General features: G+C 41.0%; 2 protein-coding genes across 2 annotated transcripts in view; one reads left to right on the top strand and one right to left on the bottom strand.

Moving 5' to 3' along the window:
• The window catches only part of boc (BOC cell adhesion associated, oncogene regulated), a 44,304-nt gene extending 36,692 nt beyond the window's left edge, over window positions 1–7,612 (top strand). Inside the window, 11 exon segments of the mRNA XM_036558531.1 lie at window positions 179–344; window positions 454–510; window positions 826–1,059; window positions 1,801–1,979; window positions 2,654–2,753; window positions 2,854–2,976; window positions 3,378–3,560; window positions 3,959–4,164; window positions 5,201–5,289; window positions 5,900–6,048; window positions 6,408–7,612. Of these exon segments, the coding sequence (XP_036414424.1) occupies window positions 179–344; window positions 454–510; window positions 826–1,059; window positions 1,801–1,979; window positions 2,654–2,753; window positions 2,854–2,976; window positions 3,378–3,560; window positions 3,959–4,164; window positions 5,201–5,289; window positions 5,900–6,048; window positions 6,408–6,535 (1,614 nt within the window). The 3' untranslated portion in view covers window positions 6,536–7,612.
• A 1,818-nt stretch (window positions 7,613–9,430) lies between these two features.
• LOC118798745 (basic helix-loop-helix domain-containing protein USF3) lies at window positions 9,431–21,033 on the bottom strand. Its single transcript, XM_036558276.1, has 7 exons — window positions 20,923–21,033; window positions 18,908–18,993; window positions 18,724–18,788; window positions 18,573–18,604; window positions 17,573–17,655; window positions 17,380–17,476; window positions 9,431–17,198 (listed from the first exon to the last, which is right to left on the bottom strand). Exons 3-7 carry the CDS (start codon window positions 18,768–18,770, stop codon window positions 10,366–10,368), a joined length of 7,092 nt encoding a protein of 2,363 aa, XP_036414169.1. The 5' UTR covers window positions 18,771–18,788; window positions 18,908–18,993; window positions 20,923–21,033; the 3' UTR covers window positions 9,431–10,365.
• Between the last annotated feature and the right edge of the window lie 274 nt (window positions 21,034–21,307).

The raw sequence follows: 21,307 nt of genomic DNA, 5'->3' as shown, positions 1-21,307 counted from the left end.
TTGTCTGACAATCAGTTCCACTTTAAGTGCATCATATTAATTTCTCCTGACTACTCCTCTGTATTCTTTCACTACATTTTTACAGTGTGCATCTAATATGTAAAACACAAGTCTTGAATCTGATGTCGAACAACTCATTAAGACATTTGCTCTTTTTCTCCCTGCTTATCTCTCTCAGGCTGGTGACTCTTTAAGTGAGTGGACCATCAAGAACATCTCTGGTTTGGAGAACAAACTGACTCTTGCCAAACTGCAGCCAGCCAGCCTGTATGAAGTGGAGATGGCAGCCAAGAACTGTGCTGGTCTTGGTCAGCCTGCGATGATGACCTTCAGAACTGGCAAAGGTAAACTAAAACTGCTTTTTTTTATGGGAAGTTTATACTCAAAGACACAAAGAATGTATGGAAATCCTTTTTACTGTATAAATATTCTACAATTATTTTTGCTCTATAGGCCGCAGAAATGCAGGTGGACCAATAGAGCGTCCCAAACCAGTGCCACGTCTGTCTCGTAAGTGCTTTTTGATTCTTCTAATTCAAGCCATTGAATACACATAAAAACTGCTGGTATAACATTTATGTTTTACAATCTCTCAAAACTCAGTCTTGTTTCTAATAACAACTGTTGTACGTACTAATTTTCTTCTTATATACTAACTCTGATTCTCTCTTGATCTTTTTCAATCCTAACTCAAATTAAGGATGACCGTAAGTCTGTTATGCTGTGTTTCTGTGTGGGTGTGTATATATCCTATGTGAATGCATACAGAGTCTCAGTGCAGACTGTCTGCAGCTTAGGTTTGACACCTTGTTTGTGTCTTTGCAGCCCCAGAAGCTCCAGACAGACCCACAGTGACCACAGCATCAGAAACCTCGGCCTATGTGACATGGATTCCCCGTGGAAACAGAGGCTTCCCCATCCAGTGCTTCCGTGTGGAGTATAAGAAGCTGCGGAAGGACGGAGGAGGAGGAGGAGGAGGAGGTGGAAGCGAGTGGGAAGTAGCGGAAGATAATATCTCCCCATCTCGCCTTTCAGTGCAAATCAAAGGCCTGGAGAAAGGTGGGCTTCACCATCATCGTCCACATCACTATCAACATTGCCAGCATCAACATTCAGTTTTCATATAATAATAATAATAATAATAATAATGATAATAATACATTTTATTTAGATGCGCCTTTGGCCGCAATACAAAATATGTAGAGGAACAGTTCATGAAACAGATAGTAAGTAAATATAAAAAAGGTCTGTACATATCACCACTGTCTAGAGAAAAACATGTATCCAAAATTGTAACCTTACAGGAGAAGACAAAAAAAGTTAATGCAAAGAGGGTTTTTTGCAAAGGATTTTTGAGCATTTCTATTGGTCTGTTCCTCATGAAAGGACAACTGTCATGTTCCAATTATGTAGAAAAATAAAAATCAACAAAAACTGAGATATATGTTTTTCTCTGGACAGCTACGATGTACAAGATATAAGAGAGTCAAAGTCCAGGATCATGTTACACTTAAGGGCAGTTAAACCTGTAAATCAGTTTTTTTAGAATTTGAATAAAATAATAAAACAATAGGTAAATAAAGTGAAAAATATTTCAGTATCAAAATAATATGAATTCTAATATGAAAAACTGTATTTAAAACTTGCAAATAATTTGACCCACTCTACATTTGAATCCATTCTTATATAAAATGGCTGTTTATCAGAGGTGAAATATTACATACTTTTGCTGTAAATTTGATGCAAACAAAAGTTTAGATTGTTTAAGAATGTCTTTAAATGGTTATTTGTGTATTACAGGGACTTCGTACAAGTTCCGTGTTTTGGCAGTGAACGTGTTGGGGGCCAGTCCTCCGAGCGCCCCCTCTAAAGCTTATACAGTGATGGGCAGCAGCCAGACCAACCCGCGTCCTGTTGATGGCCCCTACATCACGTATGCTGAAGCCATCAACGAGACCACCATCATCCTTAAGTGGACCGTGAGTATGCTCTCCTTAAATTGATAGTTTGGTGAAAACCAAATTTACACAGTTTTCCCTTCCTCTAGATGTAGACAGTCAGCCATGTTTGGTGTTCTTCTTTTTTGCATGGATACCTAACAAGCAATGGAAGCTTATAGACAAAATTCAGGGTTTATGCTGCTGTTACTGTTTACTAACAATACGATGTGCTTTTGTTCATCTTCACAGTTAACAGTACGTTATACAGTATCAGGAACCACATAATCAAGTGAGATTACTTAACAACTTAACATGGTTTAAGGCAAGTTAGGCATGCTGTTTGTTAACTGGTGGGGTATAAGCTTCCATTATTTTTTAGCTACATTAGCCTCATAGCTCCAGGGTAAAGCTAATGAAGCAGACTTCGCACACCAAATCTATTTTGGCTGACTAGAAGTGGAAAATTGTGTAAATAATTTTATTTTCCGACAAACTATCGCTTTAAATCTGTGCTTAATTTGAATGAGGGCCAGCATGCTTCATTGCAGGGTGATGCATTTGTTCTTGGCACATCAAGAGCTTTTTTTCTTCTAATGTTTATTTTAAAAATAGTGTGTCTACAGATTCAGCCCCTAGAAAAACATTTTCTTCATGATGTGTGTGCACACATAGTGACTGTCAGTCATTAAAGGAATGCTTTTCTCTCTTCTCAGTACACACCAGTGAATAACACCCCCATCTACGGCTTCTACATCTACTACCGACCCACTGACAGCGACAATGACAGCGACTATAAGAGAGATGTAGTGGAGGGTAAGCCATAATGAATGTTTTACAGCAGCCATCATAGTAGCATGTTTCTAACATTAGTGTTTGGAGAACGCAGTCAACATGGTGTGATGTTACTGTGCAGGTGACCGATACTGGCACGCCATCACTAGTCTGCAGTCTGAAACAGCCTATGATATTAAGATGCAGTGTTTCAATGAGGGAGGTGTCAGCGAGTTTGGCAACGTCGTCATCTTAGAAACCAAAGGTACGTTTCCCAGTGCACTTTTTTCCAATTTCTCACCCATTGTCATGAGTGGATTTGATTGCATCACATGAATATGGAATTAATTGGATTGTGTACAGTCGTCTGCATATTTCATGGTCAGATTACATGTTTTGTTGAATTTCTGAGTGATTATATGTACGTTTATATGCTGAATTTAACACATTGGACAAAAAAACGTAACAAAGTGCGGCCTCTGCAATAATTAAAGCACATATTATATTTTATATTGAAATTTTGTCCAATTCAAATGTAATAACAGTGCAGTTAAAACTTGTAGATGAAAAATAGTCCCAATGCACTAATTAAACAAATATATCAGTAAATACATGCATTTATTTTATTTATTAATTTAAATACATTTATTTATTTCATTTTTTCAGCTCGACCCAACCAGAAACACACCACCCCAGAGACTTCCTCTCATCGGCCGGACTCCAGAGATCCTGTGCCGCGCCCGAGTGACCTGCCCTACCTGATTGTGGGAGTGGTAGTGCTGGGAGCGCTCGTCTTCATCATTGTGGCCTTCATTCCTTTCTGTCTTTGGAGAGCCTGGGCCAAGCAGAGTGAGTGCACTTAGTAGTCGAGGCGGTTACAGAGAGTGAAGAGCTCAGTTTATGCCTGTCACAATTATTACATAACAGCCTGATCGCAGTTATTTTCAGATTAATTAAATTGAATGATTGTGACAAGCTTAGTTCAGTTATGATACCAGACAGTATTTCATTAACAGTATGAATACAAACAGAAAGTACAAACACTGAATCATTTCTTTGACTGTAAGCCTGATGATAAGAGTCAGCGATTAATATCTTGGTACTGAAGTATATTTCAGTACTACTTCAGTACTGAAAGGGTAACTGTATAGGAGAAGGAAACAAGTGACAGCTATGATATTCTGTTTTTGAATGTATTCATAGCTTTGTTCTGAAAGATGTTAATGCTTGACTTGTTTGTATTTCAGAACAAATGTCGGATATGTGCTTCCCTGCGGTGGCGGCACCCCTGCCCTCCTGCCAGTACACCATGGTGCCTTTGCAGGGAATGGCGCTGGTGGGCCACTGTCCTTTGGACTCCCGCCTGAACCCTGGCCATACCACCTATTCACCCAAAGGAGAGTACACCGCCAACGGGAAACATCACACACACTGCCTCCCTGGACTGCAGCAGGTAAGAACAGTGTTAGAAACAACAAACCTAAACAGAGAGTAGTTGAGTATGTACAGTGAAACGGTGTCTGTACAGTTGATAATCATGGACAATCATTTTGAAGTTTTTCCCTGTTTTAAAACAGAAAACCCATCGACTCTGACCACATATATATTTAGCACCTGCCCATTGAGATCTATTATCTGTTTTACACTCTCAGAAATAAAGGTGTGAAACTGTCACTGGGGCAGTACCCCTCGTGTCACTGGGGTGGTACCCTCTAGGGGACGTCTCAGTACCTTTAGTCGGAGAACGTAATTGTACCATAATCCATTAAAATGATATTTTCTAAGTTGTAATGACTCCACACACCCCGTCTCATCTCGTCTCGTTTACACTGTTTGTACCTTGATGAACAAAAAATGTACCTTCGCAGAACCTTTATTTCTAACAGTATATTATGTCGTCACTGTCACAACAGAACCTCTTATTTCCAAAATAGTAACTTTACAGGAGAAGGAAATGTTCTTAACTTTGAGTGGTAGTCAATGGAACCAAATTTTTTTCCAGGTACTTTTCTGTTGTTCCATTCATCATGAAATGTTGTTGTATATATATATATATATATATATATATATATATATATATATATTTTTTTCCCAAATTAAAAAATAAAGACAATTAGATTAAAAATTATATTAGAATCACACAGCCAACAAAATGGTACCCGTATTAGTTGTCTGGGTTCCTAAGATTATACAGGCCCGTCTTCCACTGCTTGCTTAAAACCTGAACAGATGGTGAGGGGATAAAGTACTACACTGAATATACTTGATTCAAATGTGTTCATAATTTCTACATGAATAAAATACATCAACAAAATTTTGTGTTTTAGTTTACTTACTTTAGGGAATAATTGTATAATTCATGTATTCTGAATGTAGCATTATTAGCAAATCATCACGGATGTTTTGTTTTGCTTAATAAATGAAGTTGAAAGGTTATGAATGTGTTGATGCATTTTTGCCAGACATGTGAAGGCTTGTTTCTCTTGCAGCAGGATGGGGATTGTGAAATGGAGTGTGGGACGTTATTGCCACAGAGACTTTCCAATGGACATTCGCATGCCTATCACTACTCTAATGGGTAAGAATTATTAATTATTCATTATTATTCATTAACTCTCTGTCCAGAAATGGCCAAGAAGCTAACTGAACTGGTCCAGAAGCAAACTAACATGGTCATGTATTCATCTGTAGATTAGGGTGTTAGATCACTATCTGAACTGTATTGCCCATGTTTATTTGAACCTTTTGGCATATTTGGTATTATACATAGTCTTACTACCTATGAATAGGCTTTAACAGGGATCACAAGTCTTACCCAGAAAGATCCGGTGTGACTGCAGGTTTTTATTGCAGTCTGGCTGAAGCACATCTGATTTTACTTGTTTAATCAGTTGGTCTCAGTTTTCAAACAATGGATTAGTTATATGAGGTGTTCTCCTGCAGGGCTGGAATGAAAACCTCTTTGTGGGTAAGACTGGTGACCTCAGATCTAGAATGTACAAAACATCTTATTTCATGCACTCCTGTCATGCAGCTGTATTTTTCTAATGAACTTGAAACACTAGCATTAATAGGCTTTTCTGTTTTTCTGTTTTAATTTAAGACTACATCTAAATCTACCAAGCTCTAGTTAGTGTTCATTAAAAAGTAACTTTGATTAACTAATGGGATTTTTTTTGGCTGTCCAGTGTTCCTGCCCATGTGGATGAGGAGAGCAGCTGTGAGCCTGAAGACTCCACCGTAGAGCTCCTCAGCCCACAGCCTGAACATCCTGAACACACGCTGGGGAACCACACTCTCTCCGAGACACTGCACTTAGAGGAAGAGATAATTGCAGGTTAGTGCATTTAGCATTTCATAACTCGAACAGGATAACTGATCTATCCAGGCTCCGCCCACGAATGCATTCTGTCGTAGGTGCTGTCGCACAGCTGGACAGGTGTTATAGACTTTTGGCAAAAGTCTCATTCAGTCTAATGAGAAACTGTAGAGGACAACTAGTGCAGTTTTGTCAAAATATGTAAATTTAGAAGGTGGCTTTAAAAGTGCTATTAGTTTCAAATTACATTTTTTATATGCATGTCAAAGATCACACTGTAGGGTAACAGCAGGGTTTGTTTTTTTTTGTTTTTTTTTAAATCATGCCCAATCCATATAGTTTCAGATATGGATCTCTTTTTTTTCCTTTCTCTCCAGACCTGCCACTGTTGGCAGTATCAGACAACACTGTCACCACGGTGGCACTGCAAGATGCAGCACAACAGGAAGTCAGCAAGATCCGGTGTGAAAGTCATCTAGAGGAGCGAGGACCATGGGATGGGTGAACAAAGAACAGAAAAGAAAAAAAGGACAAAAAAACTAAAAAAAAAGAACAGAGACAGTATTTATTTTTGTATAACAGATACTATATTTATATATTTATGCTTGTGTAAATAGTACAGTTTTGTTATCCTGTATATATGGATTGTTTATATCAGATAAACATGTATTACTATGTTTTGCTTGTCACCACCAGGACAAAGGGAGATCCTAACAGAAGACATTAGTAAATCATCTTTCTGACAGACAGCTGGGCATAAATAAGCTTCACATTGTTCTTCATCTAGCTTCTGTGGATGTAATGGCTGGAAACCTTACCAGTGTTGTTCATGCTTTACAGATAAAAACATTATCTTTAACCAGCTGTTAAGACTGCTAGAATGTGGAGAGCATGAACAAAACAGGCAGTTAGCTTAAGAACTAAACAGTATGCAAAATGCAGTATTTAGCAGCAGACCCTCTCATGCACGTTACGTTGTGTAGTAGTGTTGCCGCCTGCATAACTCTGGTTTGATTGTATGACTGTAACTTTCATAACATTTTCACTGAATGAAAAGTGGCATTATTGGTGGTGGTAGGCTTCGTGGTGCAGTGTTCAACCGTTTTTGTACATATATCACTAAGAAATATGTATTTCATCATTAACAAAGTATTAACAAATTGTATGCAATGTATAAGCACCATGCCTTTAGTAATATTGACTATGAATATTTTTAATAACTGAATGGGAAACCTGGAATGAACACATCTACCTTAGATTATACTGGTTTTTAGGTGCTTGGCTGATTTTAAGGAGCTATATGTATGTTTTAGATCTTATAAAGATCATTAAATGAATTACAAACTCAGAAATCTTGAATCGAGCTCCTTGGAATCAGGTTTGGTGCCGAAGATCAGAATTTACAGTTTTCAGTGAACTGTAAACTACACTACTGCATCAGTATTAGCCTTCTCACAAAGTGCTGAACTATGAAATAATGAAGGAAAACATGAATCTACAACTCATTTTAGAAGTGTATGTAGCTGTTGTGGTTACATGACCTTGAGCACTATTGCATGTAAATAAAGCTAAAGAAATCACACTGAACTTTGTTTTCATTGCATCTAAAATCTCACTCATTAGCACTTTCTCACCCGCTGTTGAGGTAAAACATACTTGACAAAGTTTCTTTCACATTATAGCACATAAAAGTGAATACCTTTCACCCTACAATGCTCCAGATGTTGATACTGTGCAATGTCTGTAGAAAGATAAGACATTACCTGTGATATTCTACCAAAAGCACAAAGTATATCAGAGGATGCTAAAATTGTGTGATGTATTTGTATGCTACAGTCTACATATAAAAATAGGCTAATACGACACTGTGTCGAAAAGTTTGTAGACACCTGCTCATTTAACAGTTTTTAATCAAGGATATTAACCCCTTAAATGGTCAGGGCCCACCGTTTTTTTTAAACACTACTATAACCTCAGCCAGTTTGCATTGAAGTCCATGTAGTTACTGAATAATAAGCCTTAGTATGTAATAAACCTGGCATATTAAGGGGTTAAGAAAAGCTACCAGCTTAAAATTTCTGCTTTATTCAATTTTCAAGACTGAACATGGTGATTCAGATTACAGTGGTGAGAAAGGAACCAGGGACATGATGTACAGTGCAATTAAAGCCACTTTATTTTCTATCCAAAGCCACCAGTGGACCTACGTGTGTCTTCTGAGTTTTTATGTCATGTTGATGATGGCAAATTGTGGTAAATCTGAAGAAATAAGCCTTCTTTGTAGATTATTTTGCCTTTGAACACCCTGTATGTACCTTTCCCCCAAAACATATATTTTAGGGCAAAACTTTATCTTAAAGCATTTTCTCAGACATCAAACATATCAGTTTCATGGAATAATATTCTGTGACGCATCTTTTAGAAGCCTCTGGTTTCTTCCACCATAGCTGTGAACAATTCTGACTCGACAAGTTTTTCCACACCTGAACATTTTACACCGAAACACTGTGAATAGTTCACACTGTAATGACTGAATTAAGCAGAAATTTCCAAAAATCAGTGGAATTCTCCTTTAATATGGAGTCCTCATTTGCTGCAATAGCAGCCTCTACTCACCTGATGCCCAAGTGCAGGTCGGAAACAATAAAAATCCTCAATCTTGTGCTGCTGAAAAACACAAGACCTTGCAGTGCAGACAATTATGTGTCCAAATTTGGTGTTCCAAATGTTAGGAATGTTACACTTTTGTTCTTAATGTAATTAACTATTTTTATGTTCCTCATTGTTGGTGATTTTTTGTCTATGTTCCAAATTAGTTTTTCAATGCCTTTGAATTTTTTCAACAGCCATATCTTTCAATTTACACATAAACTTTATATTTCCTTAAATAGATAGATTGCTAAAATGTTCATATTGATTTATATCTTTTGACTCAAGAAAGAGAGCAAAGGCAAAAGCATGGAGTTTTACTTTACTACATGCAAGGTGTATTTGACCCTTGCTGTGGAGTACTAACCAATACCTCTGGGATGAGTTGGAATGGCGTTTGTGATCCAGTACTAATCATTCAACATCAATCCCTGACCTCACTAGTGCTCCCGCTGCTGAAGGCACTCAAATCCTCACAGCAATGTTCCAACATTTAGTGTAAAGCATTCCCTGAAGAGTAGAGACAGTTACTGCAGTACAGTATTAAAACCCATACACAATATACATACATACATACATACATACATACATACATACATACATACATATACACACATATACACACATATACATACACACGATAACTTAAAATATAACAAATGTAGTTTTCTGTTGGCTATTAGCAGACAATTCTAGAAAGTTCTTCTCATGTCCAAATTCAATCTGAGTTAATAAAACACACAAACAAATTACAAAACAAAAACATTTTAATAATCGCCTTTGAGTATTTACAGTATCTACACAACACCAAGAGTTGTACATAAATAAGTAAAAGTATTTTAACTCGTTGATATTCCACTAATCAATGAAAAACCTTACTCTCTTTAAGAGATGGAAAATTTTTTAAAAAGAACTTTAACAAAGCAAGTCCTTTAAAAGTCCATCAGCCATAGTTATTGAAAGATCAGTCGAGGCTGTGATCGTTCACAAAAAACACTGGGTATATTCGTCGTGGCAACGTATGCCAAGTAATAACTGCTTTAGACATTTAGGCATTTGACACCTCAGTTGTTGTTACTACTGAACACAAATCTAGGCCTAAACAGGCAGGGCTGCTCTTCCTACAATGATTAAAAGTAAAAATTGCATACTACGAGCCTAGACTTGGATCAAACTCCTTTACATTGGAAATTAATCAATTTAAATTGTGTCAGAGACCACACTTGCAGTCTGTGGATATGTACCATTTGCAGAACACACACTTGCAATAATCCTCTCAATGTTAATGTTGTACCCCAACATTTTCAAAACAACCTGTTAGAATGTGGGATATGTACTCAGCCCAATACTGCTTTAATGCGGTATTTGGACAAGGGTATGGTCTTGTGCACCATGTTTTTGTATGTTTGGCAAATGGGACACACTTCTCAAACATAATGAAACAAGTGTGAACTTTGGGACAGGCTGATTATTTTCTGTCAATTATGAATTAACCCACATATACCAGACAGTGTTTTATGCTTAAAATGGCTCAGAAAGACAAACAGATGAGTTCACCAATAACACCTAGGTAAAGCACAGCCCAAACACATCAGATAATCAAAATTTCACTTGAGTTAGCAGAAAAAGACAATGTTTATATTTAGGTAGTACTGACATTGGGTGAATATTTCATAATCTGCATCTTTAAACAGCAGAGGTCCCATCATGGCCAAGAATGTGACTGATATTGTGGGCTGGGCGATTAGACTGCTTGTTGGAGTCAGATGAGGAAGTATTGGCAAGGGACAGTAAAGGGGACATTGGCATAGAGGAGCCATCAGGGGGCATGGCTGTGGCTATTTCAGGGAACAGGGAAGTCAGGTTAAAATTTGATAAATGAGGAGTAATGCCTGAGGAGTTTGCTATAGGCATTGGTGTAATATCCGTAAGCAGTGGGTAGCTTGCCTGTGCAAAGCCCACAGGACGAGGTGGAGAGAGAATAGAGCCAAAGCGATTGTTAAGAGGGGCAGTGCTACTTTTATCAGCACTTGGGCTTGTAAACATCTGGTTAGAGAAATACTGTAAAGGAATCTCACTTGGAAGGCTTGGATGAGCAGCAGGTGAATATGAAGGGTAGAAAGAAGGGAGAGTGTTTTGGGGCTCTACAGGGAGGAGAGCAGGAGTGCGTGAGGCACTGGGCTGGGTGACTGGGGGAATGAAAGATGCATTTGCGTTAATTGGAGGTGGAGGATTCATGCCTCCCTCAGCAATAAAGGAAAAACCAAAGTTCTGGGTGAGATGCTGATCTGAAACCAAGTTGTTGTCACTGCTGACCTGTGCACCATCTGCCATGAAACGCACAATACTTCTACGTCGACTTTCACCACCTGTCTGTGGGCGTCCAAGCAATACTCCTCCACTTGATGGAAGTGTCAAGGAACCCTCAGGTTCAAATGAGTTTACCGGTCTCAAGTTGCCTGATCTAGGTCGATCTACTGGACGGATCTTTGTGCTTTGCGGATCTGGTCCAATATGGTGAGTTCGTTGACTGACAGCTGAAAGAGACCTTGTGGAGCCTTGTGCACGCCCTGTATCTGAGCTACTGTGTGGTGTTGAAGGAGGATGGGGGAGAACTGATCTCACAGCAGAGCCATGCAAATTCCCACTAACCTGAGAAATATGTCCTTTATTGTTGTCCCCAAGGTGCATGGGAGGAGCAGTCTGTGTAGCGTGCAAGTTAGGACTTGAGGCTTTTGCCTGTAGGTCTCCAGAAGAAACCCCAGGAACACAGTTATACTCTACACTTGATGACTGGCATACCTGTGTAGCTCTCTGGTGTCCACTTTGATCAGGAAGGTGCGGAGCCAAGAGACTTTGCATAAAGCTCTGGTGGCATGCATCTTGCTCACGTGGCAGCCCTGCTCCAGATTGTACCCCCTGTGCTGAAGGATGTGTCCCATAATTACCACGGGCACGTCCATCCCCAGAAGGACCAGCCCCTATTCTGAACCCTGCTTGTGCTTGAGGACCCCTCTGAACTGGTGCCACAGATTTACTGCTCATGTCACCACTTCGAGACACCTGCACTTCGAAGTTGCTTATTTGATGTCCACCAACAAGAGTTTTGAAAGGCAAACACTCTGAAATTCGTTGGATGTCTGCAGTTCCAGGGTGATCTTGGGGTAGCCTACTTTGAGGATTGTGAGCAATATTTCCTTTACCACGCGAGGAGTCAACATAAACTTGTAATTCTGACTGATCCTGTGAATTGCCACGAGAGGCCTGGAGATGAAGCCCTAGGCGTTGGTCACCAGCAGATGAAGTCTTACCAATAAGTGCTTCAGCAGAATAACTAGAGAGGCGATGGCGTTCCTGTCGTGAAGGAGTACAGGCAAGATCTGATGACCGAGAAACAGGATTGCTAGCCTGAGAGGTCAACTGCTGTTCTAAAGTGCGAGAACCCATTAGTCTTTGCATAGCTCCATGATCCTGCCCAGGCTGGCGGTCCTGCTGATTTAAATGGCCGCTTTGATGAGTCCTGGGACCAGCCTGTTGGCCCTCACAATTCTTTTCCTGTCTACTGCTAAAGTGTTGCTGCTGCTGAATCTGCTGCTGAAGATGCTGATGGCGTGAATGTGAGCCCTGTTGCTGTATTTGCTGCTGTTGTTGCTGCTGGTGTGCCTGTTGCTGTTGGGAAAGTTGTTGTTTTTGTTGCGATTGGTGTTGCTGTGATTGCTGCTGATGTTGGTGCTGCTGGGACTGCTGTTGTTGCTGCTGCTGCTGTTGGTGTTGCTGAGCTTGCTGTTGGTGCTGCTGAGACTGCGGTTGGTGCTGCTGCTGTGGATGCTGTTGTTGCTGCTGCACACCACTCTTTTCCAAGTGATGTTGTTTCTGCAAACCAACAGGAGGCCCTGTCTGACCACCACGCACTACTCTCTTTTTGTGAACATGCTGATCTTGTAGCAAAGTCCTCTGCTGAATACCGTGGATCTGAGTGTCTGGTTGTGTAAGATGGTGATGAAGTTGGTAGAGGTGTCTCTGCTGCTCCTGTTGTTGCTGATGTTTGAGGTAAAGGTTGCCTCCTACATTCTGGCCAGGCTGTGGAGTGCCATGCTGTGTGTGCCCCTGTTGAAGGTGCACAACACCAGATTGATTTTGTTCTTGGGGTGCCAGCTGAGTAGGGCAGTGTCCTTCAGATGGCCGAAGCACAGTGCTCATGAAAGTGTTACCAGAAAAGAGCGGCCCTCCTCCATCAGAGTGATTCCTTGTCATAACTGTTGAGGAGCTAGGGGGCATTTGCCCAGACATCACTTGGACATGTTCTGTCGCCTTAACATCTATCCTTCCAACACTGGCAGCTGGGCATGGCTTTGAACGCTTGTTAATAGGAAGAACAAGGTCCTCTTGGGCAGAACGTTTTGGCATATCTTTCTGATGTCGTTCAGCTATTCCCGTGCCTACATGTGTCCGCATCAGGGCACTTTTCAAAGGTGTATATTCATTAACTTGCCCTGGGCCAGAGCAGCTTGGCGTAACCTGAGATGATGACTGAGACACCAGAATTGCCGCGCCCCCTGGTGATGGAACAGATACTTGCTGACCAAGGTTAGGAGACCCTGGGTAAGGCTGGATAGAGCTTGGCCTGATAAGGTTGTTGACATTAAGACTAGTGAGGGTGCTAGGTTGCGACTGAGAATAAGCCATGCTCAGTGGAAGTCGGACACCAGTTGTACCACTACCCGAAACCTCAACCAGAGGACCTCGGACCGAAACCTGTGACGGAGTCTTTGACACATTTAAGTCAGCCTGCTTTGCTTGCTTTAGCTGCTGATTTGTGACCCTTTCTTTGATGATAGGGGTTTGCTGTGTTTTTGGGAGATCCCAACCAGTGGCAGGTGTACTTGATGGGTTGTCACCACTACAACTACTACTCCTTCTTGATGGGCTGTCTTGCTCAAATATGGCTCTAGCAGCCATTGCTAAGATTTCTGCCTGCTCAGAGGTGAAGCTAAAAGCTCCAAATGTATTAGGACAAGCTGTATTATTTTGCCCTGTTGGAAGCAACGATGCAACTGAAAATCCCCGGCTACCTGAACCTCCTGCCATTGGTGAATCAGTCTGTCTATTTGTTGCTAGTGGGGACTCAAAGGATTCATTTTCCAAATTAGATGCCTCCTGTGAAAGAACAGTCTCTTTTTGTGAGAACGACTCTGTTTCTGTTACATTCGCTGGGGTTTCACTTGAATGTTCACCTCTGACAGGTTCTTTGCTCGGATTTGATTCTGTGAGCTTGACACTCATAGAATCAATGCGACTAGTGGGTGGCATAGGGATATTAATTTCTGGCTGTTTACGTGGCTTGCCAAAAGTGTTCCTAGACCCTTGAGACAGAACAGGGGGTGCTGAGTCTGAGGGTAGTGATATAGATGGACCTGAACAAGAAGCTGATGTTGCAGGCAAAGGAAAATGTGTCTGAATCTGTGGAGAGTCCACTGATTTACAGTTAGCCTCTCTTGCAGGCTTAGCTTGAACTTGTGAAATGTTCTGCAAGAGGGAAACTGCTGGTCCACTCTTTGTTGGACCAACACTGGTGTCTGAATGAGTACTCTGTGGTAGGTGAAGTGCAGAATCAACAGATGAAACCACCAATTTATTTTCTGTAGAGCTAACACTGGCCAATGTCGGTTTATCCTGGGCTAAACTGGCATTTGATTGTGTTGGTCTGCAGCTTGTAGAAATGCTGTTGGCCAACTTGTTTGGAGAAACTGTTTCAGTCAGTGCACTGGTTGTGGAATTACCACTCATCACTGATCTTGTCTCTTGAAAACTACTGTCCAATGTGCTACACTGTGAGGATAGAACAACACTACCTGTTGACTCATTTGGTTGAATGTCAATATCAGAACTTAAAATGGCACCACTATTTGTATGGACTGCTAAACTACCCTGCGGTGAACTTACAGCAGTATTAACTGTACTAACCGTTAAACTGTGGGATGAGGTGTTGATATCAGTAGAATTCTCTTTACTTTTTGATGCTCCATCCACTAGGGAAGTCACCTTAGATCCATTTGTTGAAGAACAGACAGTACTGTCAGTTGTTTTACTACTTGAACTAACACAGATGGCTGAAGAACTGCTGCATGTTGAAGCAACACTGATGACCACAGATTTGGTCTGAGTGTTAGTTTTAATGCTCTTATCTTCACCAGTAGAATTCATGAATTCAATGTCTGTTGTAGTGGACGAAAGTCCTTCCGTAACATTTTTCTCGGAGGCCTTTTTATGTGCTGGCCTTGCAGCAATTCGGCACATGCTTCTCCTCTGTTTCGGCTCTTTTCTCCTGGCTGATCTAGCCCTTTTAGCAGACATCTGTTTTGGTTGGCTAACAGGGACCACACTACTCTTGTTTGGCAGGATGTTAACCGCACAACTGATTGATGCTGACGACACAGGGACAGTAGGGGGCAGAACTGTCTCAGCAGAAGCACTGAATACCGAGACAGGCTTGGCTGGAGAAGATTGTACTGTAGTGTTTGAGGGTGGAGCAATGGTGTGTAGTTGTAAATTGCTTTGACTTGAGACCTGTGAAATGCTCTGGCTAAGGCTAGTGAGGGCACCCAAACAATTTAATGCAACATTGGCATTGGATTCCTCACTGGTGGGTTGAATGATTTGTGTAGCACTTTGGCTAACCTGAGAGCTCCCCTTCTCAGCTGACTTCACTGACTGTAAAACATAAACCTGTCCATTCACAGTGATAGTCTGGGGTGTCTGTGTCTGCACCTGTGTAGATGGACGAGGGAGGATGTGAACCAGCTGTTTTGTCACATTTGCTTGGACAGAGGTGGTACAGGGGGAGTTCGAAGTGGTTACCTGGTTAGGCAAAGTAGGGGTTGTAGCTGGCACAATACTCGTTGGATGATTTTGAGGAGCAGGTGTCATGGTTGGTGTCTGGATAATGACTATGTGCTGGCATGGCGTCTGACTAGTTACATCTTCTCTAATTACTTGTGGAGCTGGACATGGACTGGCCTGCTGCAGAATAACAACATTTGGATTGTTTTGAGGGGGAGTTGTCCCAATAACTGACGTCCCATCAGAGTTCATCTGCAGAACCTGCATGGCCTGAAGTACTGGCAGTGTGGCAGCTTGAGGCTGGGGCACAACAGTGTGCTGAAGTGGAGGCACAATGGCAGACTGGGCCTGGGGCATTACAGCTGGATGGGCTTGAGGCTGAGATGGCATAGCAGGTTGGGGATCAGGCTGAGGTGGTGTAGCATGGTGAAGTTGAGGCTTAGGTTGTATGGCTGGGTAAGAGTGGGACTGGGTTGGAGGAACAGCTTTAGGTAATATTGTAGGCTGAGCCACGACAGCTGTTTGTGGTTGAGTCAATAATGCTGTCTGGGGTACAACAGACGGCTGATGAAGCACTGCAGGTTGAGACACCACAGTTGCCTGTGATAAAAGTGATGCCTGAGTAACTACAGCTGTCTGAGGAAGTATAGCTGGATACAAATGGGGAGGTCTAGACTGTACAGGGAGGTGTGCTGGTGCAGGGGTTTGTGGTTGCATAGAGACTTGCGTTTGTAACTGGAAATGAGTGGGATGCACTGGGGGATTGGCCACAACTGGACATACAGACAGCTGCTGAACATTCTGCCCAGAGTTACTGGATTCTGTGGCCAGAGCTTGACAAACAGGCTGTACTGTGTTACCAGTGAGTTGTAGTGTTGTCCATGTAGTCTGTGTGCTGCTAGCGGCACTGGTCCTGTGATGGGTAGAGCTGGTTGGTAATGTATGGGCAAGGGATCTTATTTCAGTATCCTGTTGGTACACTGAAGAAGCATCAGACACAAGGGGGTTATTGACTACTGTTTGAGGCAAGGAGGTAAGACTAATTACAGGCTGAATTTGAAGAGGTGTTGTGAGACTGGTGGAAGATGCAAGACTTGATGTTGGGTTCGCTGGCTGAGTTTGCTGAAGAGGTGCAGTGACCGCAAGCTTCGGACATAAGCCTTGAAGAGTAATATAATTCACAGGAGGGGGCAATTTTGGTGCAACTGGTGCCACAGCAGTGTATTGTTCTACAACTGCAAGGCAGGGTTTAGACACAGCAGGAATCAGAGTGGCCAGTGGAATGTGCGATGATGCAGTAGAGGAGACTATTATTTCATTTATTTGTGCTCCATCTGTAACACCAAGCGTTTGACCTGCACCCATTTGTATGTCACAAGATGGCTGGATGCTTATAGCATTTACTGGTTGCTTATCAATGTGAGAGACAGAATTTGAAGGAATGCATGTTTTAGCTGTAGAACAAGCCGTAGAATTCCCATTAGAGTACACAATTATCCCCTTTGACATCAAGTGAGTTGGTGTTATTTTCGCTACTTTTGTACAGCGTTGCTTGCCTTTCCAGTGTATAGTGGGGTCATCCAGAAAGTTGATGCCATTAGCTTTAAGGAGCTCGATGTAATGAGCACTCTCCTTTCTTAAGTCCTCCAACTGCTGCCGTAGGCGTTTTATCTCTTCTGCTGCAGAGATATGATCAATACTGTTGTCAACATAAGTTGAAGAGGTCGCATTTTGAGCATTTCATTTAATAACATCCTAAAACACACAAGCATTATTTCACTACAGGAAACAACATCTGGTTACTAGAACTTACAAACTGCAATTAGCATCCCACCCACCCTAGCTGCAGTCATCTCTTACCTTGTACTTTGTCTCCTCCATTGAGCAGCATTTCATCATTCTGCTGCTTTAACTCAGTGATGTAACGAAATGCTTCACCCAGAATCATATTTTTACTCTGTAATAAAAAATAAATCCGTTAAGAATTATTGCAATTCAATCATTCCATATACCTTGCACAATTCTTGACAGCCTGTTTTATTTTGTGTGTTACCTGTTTTAAGGCCTGAGAGCAGGGCAAGAGGTCTCCAATTCGTTTGATACCAGCATTGATCTTCTCTTTGCGGTGTCTTTCCACTGAATAAGACATATGAGCGTTTATTGAATAAGTGAAGTCATAAAACATTAACAAAGAACAGGGGGGGAGGGGGGAAAAAACACAGGTGGAAATTATAATCCATGCTTTATGAAATCACCAAAGTGGGTTTAAACACTGTCACAATTATTATGTAATCACCTAATTGCAATTATTTAAGCCAACTGCATTCGTTTTCCACAGTTGTTAGATTTCACAGTCATATTATGCAGAAGCAAACAAAATGTGAATGTGAAAATAAAAAATAAAACAAAAACAAGCAAACAAACAAACAAACAAAAAAAAACAGTAAATGCTTTCATTGAAACCTAAGAGCATCTCTACAATGGAATAATATTCATGTGCAATTAGTGCATTCAAACTACATTCACAGTCTCAAGTGCATATCACATCCCTAAAAAAGTATACTGCGTAATCCAATAATTGAAAACTTCAAGTTTAGCTAGGTACAGCGAACTGGGAGCAATACAGTTCAAAGGGAGGAAAAGTATAGTGTCAGAAACTAGTTATTGGACCATAATAGACAAAGGCATGAAAGCAAACCTGATACTGACATGTATTACCAATATATTGCCTATAATTTAAGCATAAACACAGGGGATCAACCCTTATTGAAATAAATATATTGCAAATATGTTAATAAGCTTAAATATAATCATTTGTGTTGTTATATCAGGTCTAAACATCAGCTGAATAAATCTAACATGATAAAACCACAAACCATTATGATAGTCTTAAATAACTATTACCCAGTTAGTATGCTAATAATACAGATACATTTCTATCTACCTATCCAGGTAAACACTTGATCCTCAATACAAGGTGCTATGGTAATCACACTACAGGCACTAACCTACACCTAAATAAGTACTGAAGATTCATAAATCTACTTTCTCACCTGCATTGTGCGTCTCTTTGTTCTTCTTCCTCCTGACATTGAGAAAAACAAATTAGCACATAACTAGCATTTAATCAACATAACTAAAACTTAAAATTTAATAAGAATGGCTGTGTCACAGTTATGCAGTAGGGTAAAACTTAATAACTACTTTGTTGGTTTCTGAGTAGGAGGCTGGTTCTGTATTATCTCCGGCATTGTGGCACACACTGCAGCCTGTATTGTCAGAAATACATTGTGAGAAACCAAAATCAGGTTGAAGAAAACTCAACACACATTTAACCAGCTGTTAAATCTATGACAGAGAACGAAATAGAGCTATAAACACATCCTACCTTCCAGCAGTGGGCAAGGGAGTATTACGTGCGCCAGCTTAAAAGTCTCAGGAACCACAGCCCTGAGATCTTCATGAAAGTACTCACTGTGAAGTAAGTAAATTGCAGACAAGCAAAAATACAAGAAGATACAAGAATACAAGAATTACTAATTATCTGCAAAAGCCAAAGCAAAAGAAAATTATTCTAAGATTGCTATCACTGTCAAGTTTGAGGGCCTAATTAATGACTCCCAATTTTCATGTTTCCCAGGTCCCAATGAAATTGTTAGACTACATCCACAAGGAAGCAGACATCTCTTCTAATTAATGAGTTCAGCTTCTTTAAGGTGCACCCATTGCTAAAAGAGGTGTTCAACTGTGCACACACAACTTGTATAATTTCCATAGAAAAGCAATGCCAATAGAACATAACACTTTAGAGCAGCCGCACACAAGGCTTGCAGACTCAACACCTAGCATTAGCTAGAGGGGTATAAGGCCCCAAGCACTGGGCTGTGGAGCAATGGAACTGCGTCTGGACCTATGGAGCTCTATGGAGAGCTCTGGGATGAGCTTGAGTGGAGTTTGTGATCCAGCACTAATCATCCAATATCACTACCAGGCCTCACTAATGACTGAATGCAGTCAAATCCACACAGCAATGTTCCATCATCTAGTGCAGGGGTGCGTAACTCTGTTCCTGGAGGGCAGGTGTCCAGCACAAAATGATAATCTTCCTGCTCAAACATACCTGATATAGCTCCCTTGTTAACTGCCAGATTTAATGGGTGTGTTTGAGTAGAGTAACTCCCAAACTGTGCTGGACACTGACCTCTAGCACCAGAGTTGGGCACCCCTGATCTAGTGTAAAAGCCTTCCTAGAAGAGTACAGGCAGTTACTGCAGAGTAAGAGAGGACAAACTCCCTGGTAATATCCTTGGATGAGCAGATATCTGCACTTTAGGACATTTAGCATACCTCTCCTATTCTAAGCAGTACCAACTACCTTATATGAAGGAAGCAAAAACATCATTTTGAAACTGCAGCCCTGTATCTTAATAAGTCTCAGAGTGCTAATGTCATAAAGGAGTTTTCTCTTCCAGACAACTTATTGTTGACTTTCACAGGAGTAGAATCCAACTTAGCCTTAGCGCCTCGAAAGAAGTTGTCAAGTAATCGTCTTATTCACGTTATTCCGCCTAGCAAAGACGCGTTTACACCATAAGCTCATGTCTTTCGATCACTTAGCTACAGTACTCAACATCACTAAGTTAGTCACACTACATTTTGCTGAGCTACGAGGAAGACAGGTCCGAGACAAACACAACAGACTGAAGTCACCAATGCATTTTAGCACTACAATGTGGAAAATGAGGCAACTCTTACATCGTTAGCTACATGGACTGTGCAATGTAACACGAGTAATTTAAATTCATATTAAGCGTACTTTGAAACCCCTAAGAAAAGAGCACGGGGTCAGTTAGCTTACATGCAGTCTTATTCAATTAGCTGGCTATCGCCAAAGCTATCTAGTTAGCTAGCTAGCTAACCTAGGTTAGCCAGCATCACAACTAAGTATCATTAAACAACAGTTTATTTTAGATGGTCTGAACGAACATTTAGAGCAATGAAATACTGGACTGAGGTGAGACTCTGAGTTAGCTACACTGTGTCAGGCAACAAAACGACTTTGACACTGACAGCACAACTTAGCTTAGCTAATCTAGATAACCTCCTAAAATGCTATACGCCTGTGTTGTGGACAGGACTGCCAGCTGCAGTCATACAGACGCTATAAACTGAGTTAAAAAACGAAAAACAACGCTGACAACCATTTCTTTACTTTTAAGAACAGCTACTCAAAGCTGCTACGGCTAGTTAGCAACTGAGCTAAAAACAACTAGCTAGCGGTGGCTGAATTAGCCTCTCGGCTAGCTTATTTTGTGCTTCTTGCACACTGGTGATTTACTAACCAAAAATATCAGCTGGCTAACAGCCTCGAGTCCGATAGACTTTAAGACATGGAAAACCTACCAACAGCTCCTGCATTCCGCACCGAATATTAAAAAAATGCCCCCCGTCAAAAACTTTGTTGATCCTTTTCAATTCACTTCATATTTCCAATGCCTGACACAAGTAAAGTGGGCGGGCAAAATCAAAGAGTCGCCCAATCACGGCGGTGAATAAGAATGATGGCCAATAAGGAGCTACGACGAAGGAAACGTGCGTGGTTCATCCTTAGATAATCAATACCTAAGCAATCGAAGAATTTGGATAAACTGCTGCTTACAGTGAATATAATAACGTGCTTTTCCACCTGCATATTTACCGAAGCCAATCACTATCCATCTTTTCTTGACAAAACAATCTATAGTAGAACATATCGGCCCCTTGGAATTATAAGGTTCTACCTGACATT

The sequence above is a fragment of the Colossoma macropomum genome, unplaced genomic scaffold (assembly GCF_904425465.1).
Source record: "Colossoma macropomum unplaced genomic scaffold, Colossoma_macropomum, whole genome shotgun sequence".
NCBI lineage: Eukaryota > Metazoa > Chordata > Actinopteri > Characiformes > Serrasalmidae > Colossoma > Colossoma macropomum.
The sequence above is the reverse complement of the archived record's forward strand: the minus strand, read 5'-3'. Positions and strand labels throughout refer to the sequence as shown.

Coding starts and splice junctions, on each gene's coding strand:
- LOC118798745 (XM_036558276.1), bottom strand. CDS start 18,770: ATGCCGGAGATAATACAGAACCAGCCTCCTACTCAGAAACCAACAAA. Junction 18,605..18,723: donor CCTACTCAGAAACCAACAAA/GTAGTTATTAAG, acceptor TCTCAATGTCAG/GAGGAAGAAGAACAAAGAGA. Junction 17,477..17,572: donor GCTCTCAGGCCTTAAAACAG/GTAACACACAAA, acceptor TTTTTATTACAG/AGTAAAAATATGATTCTGGG.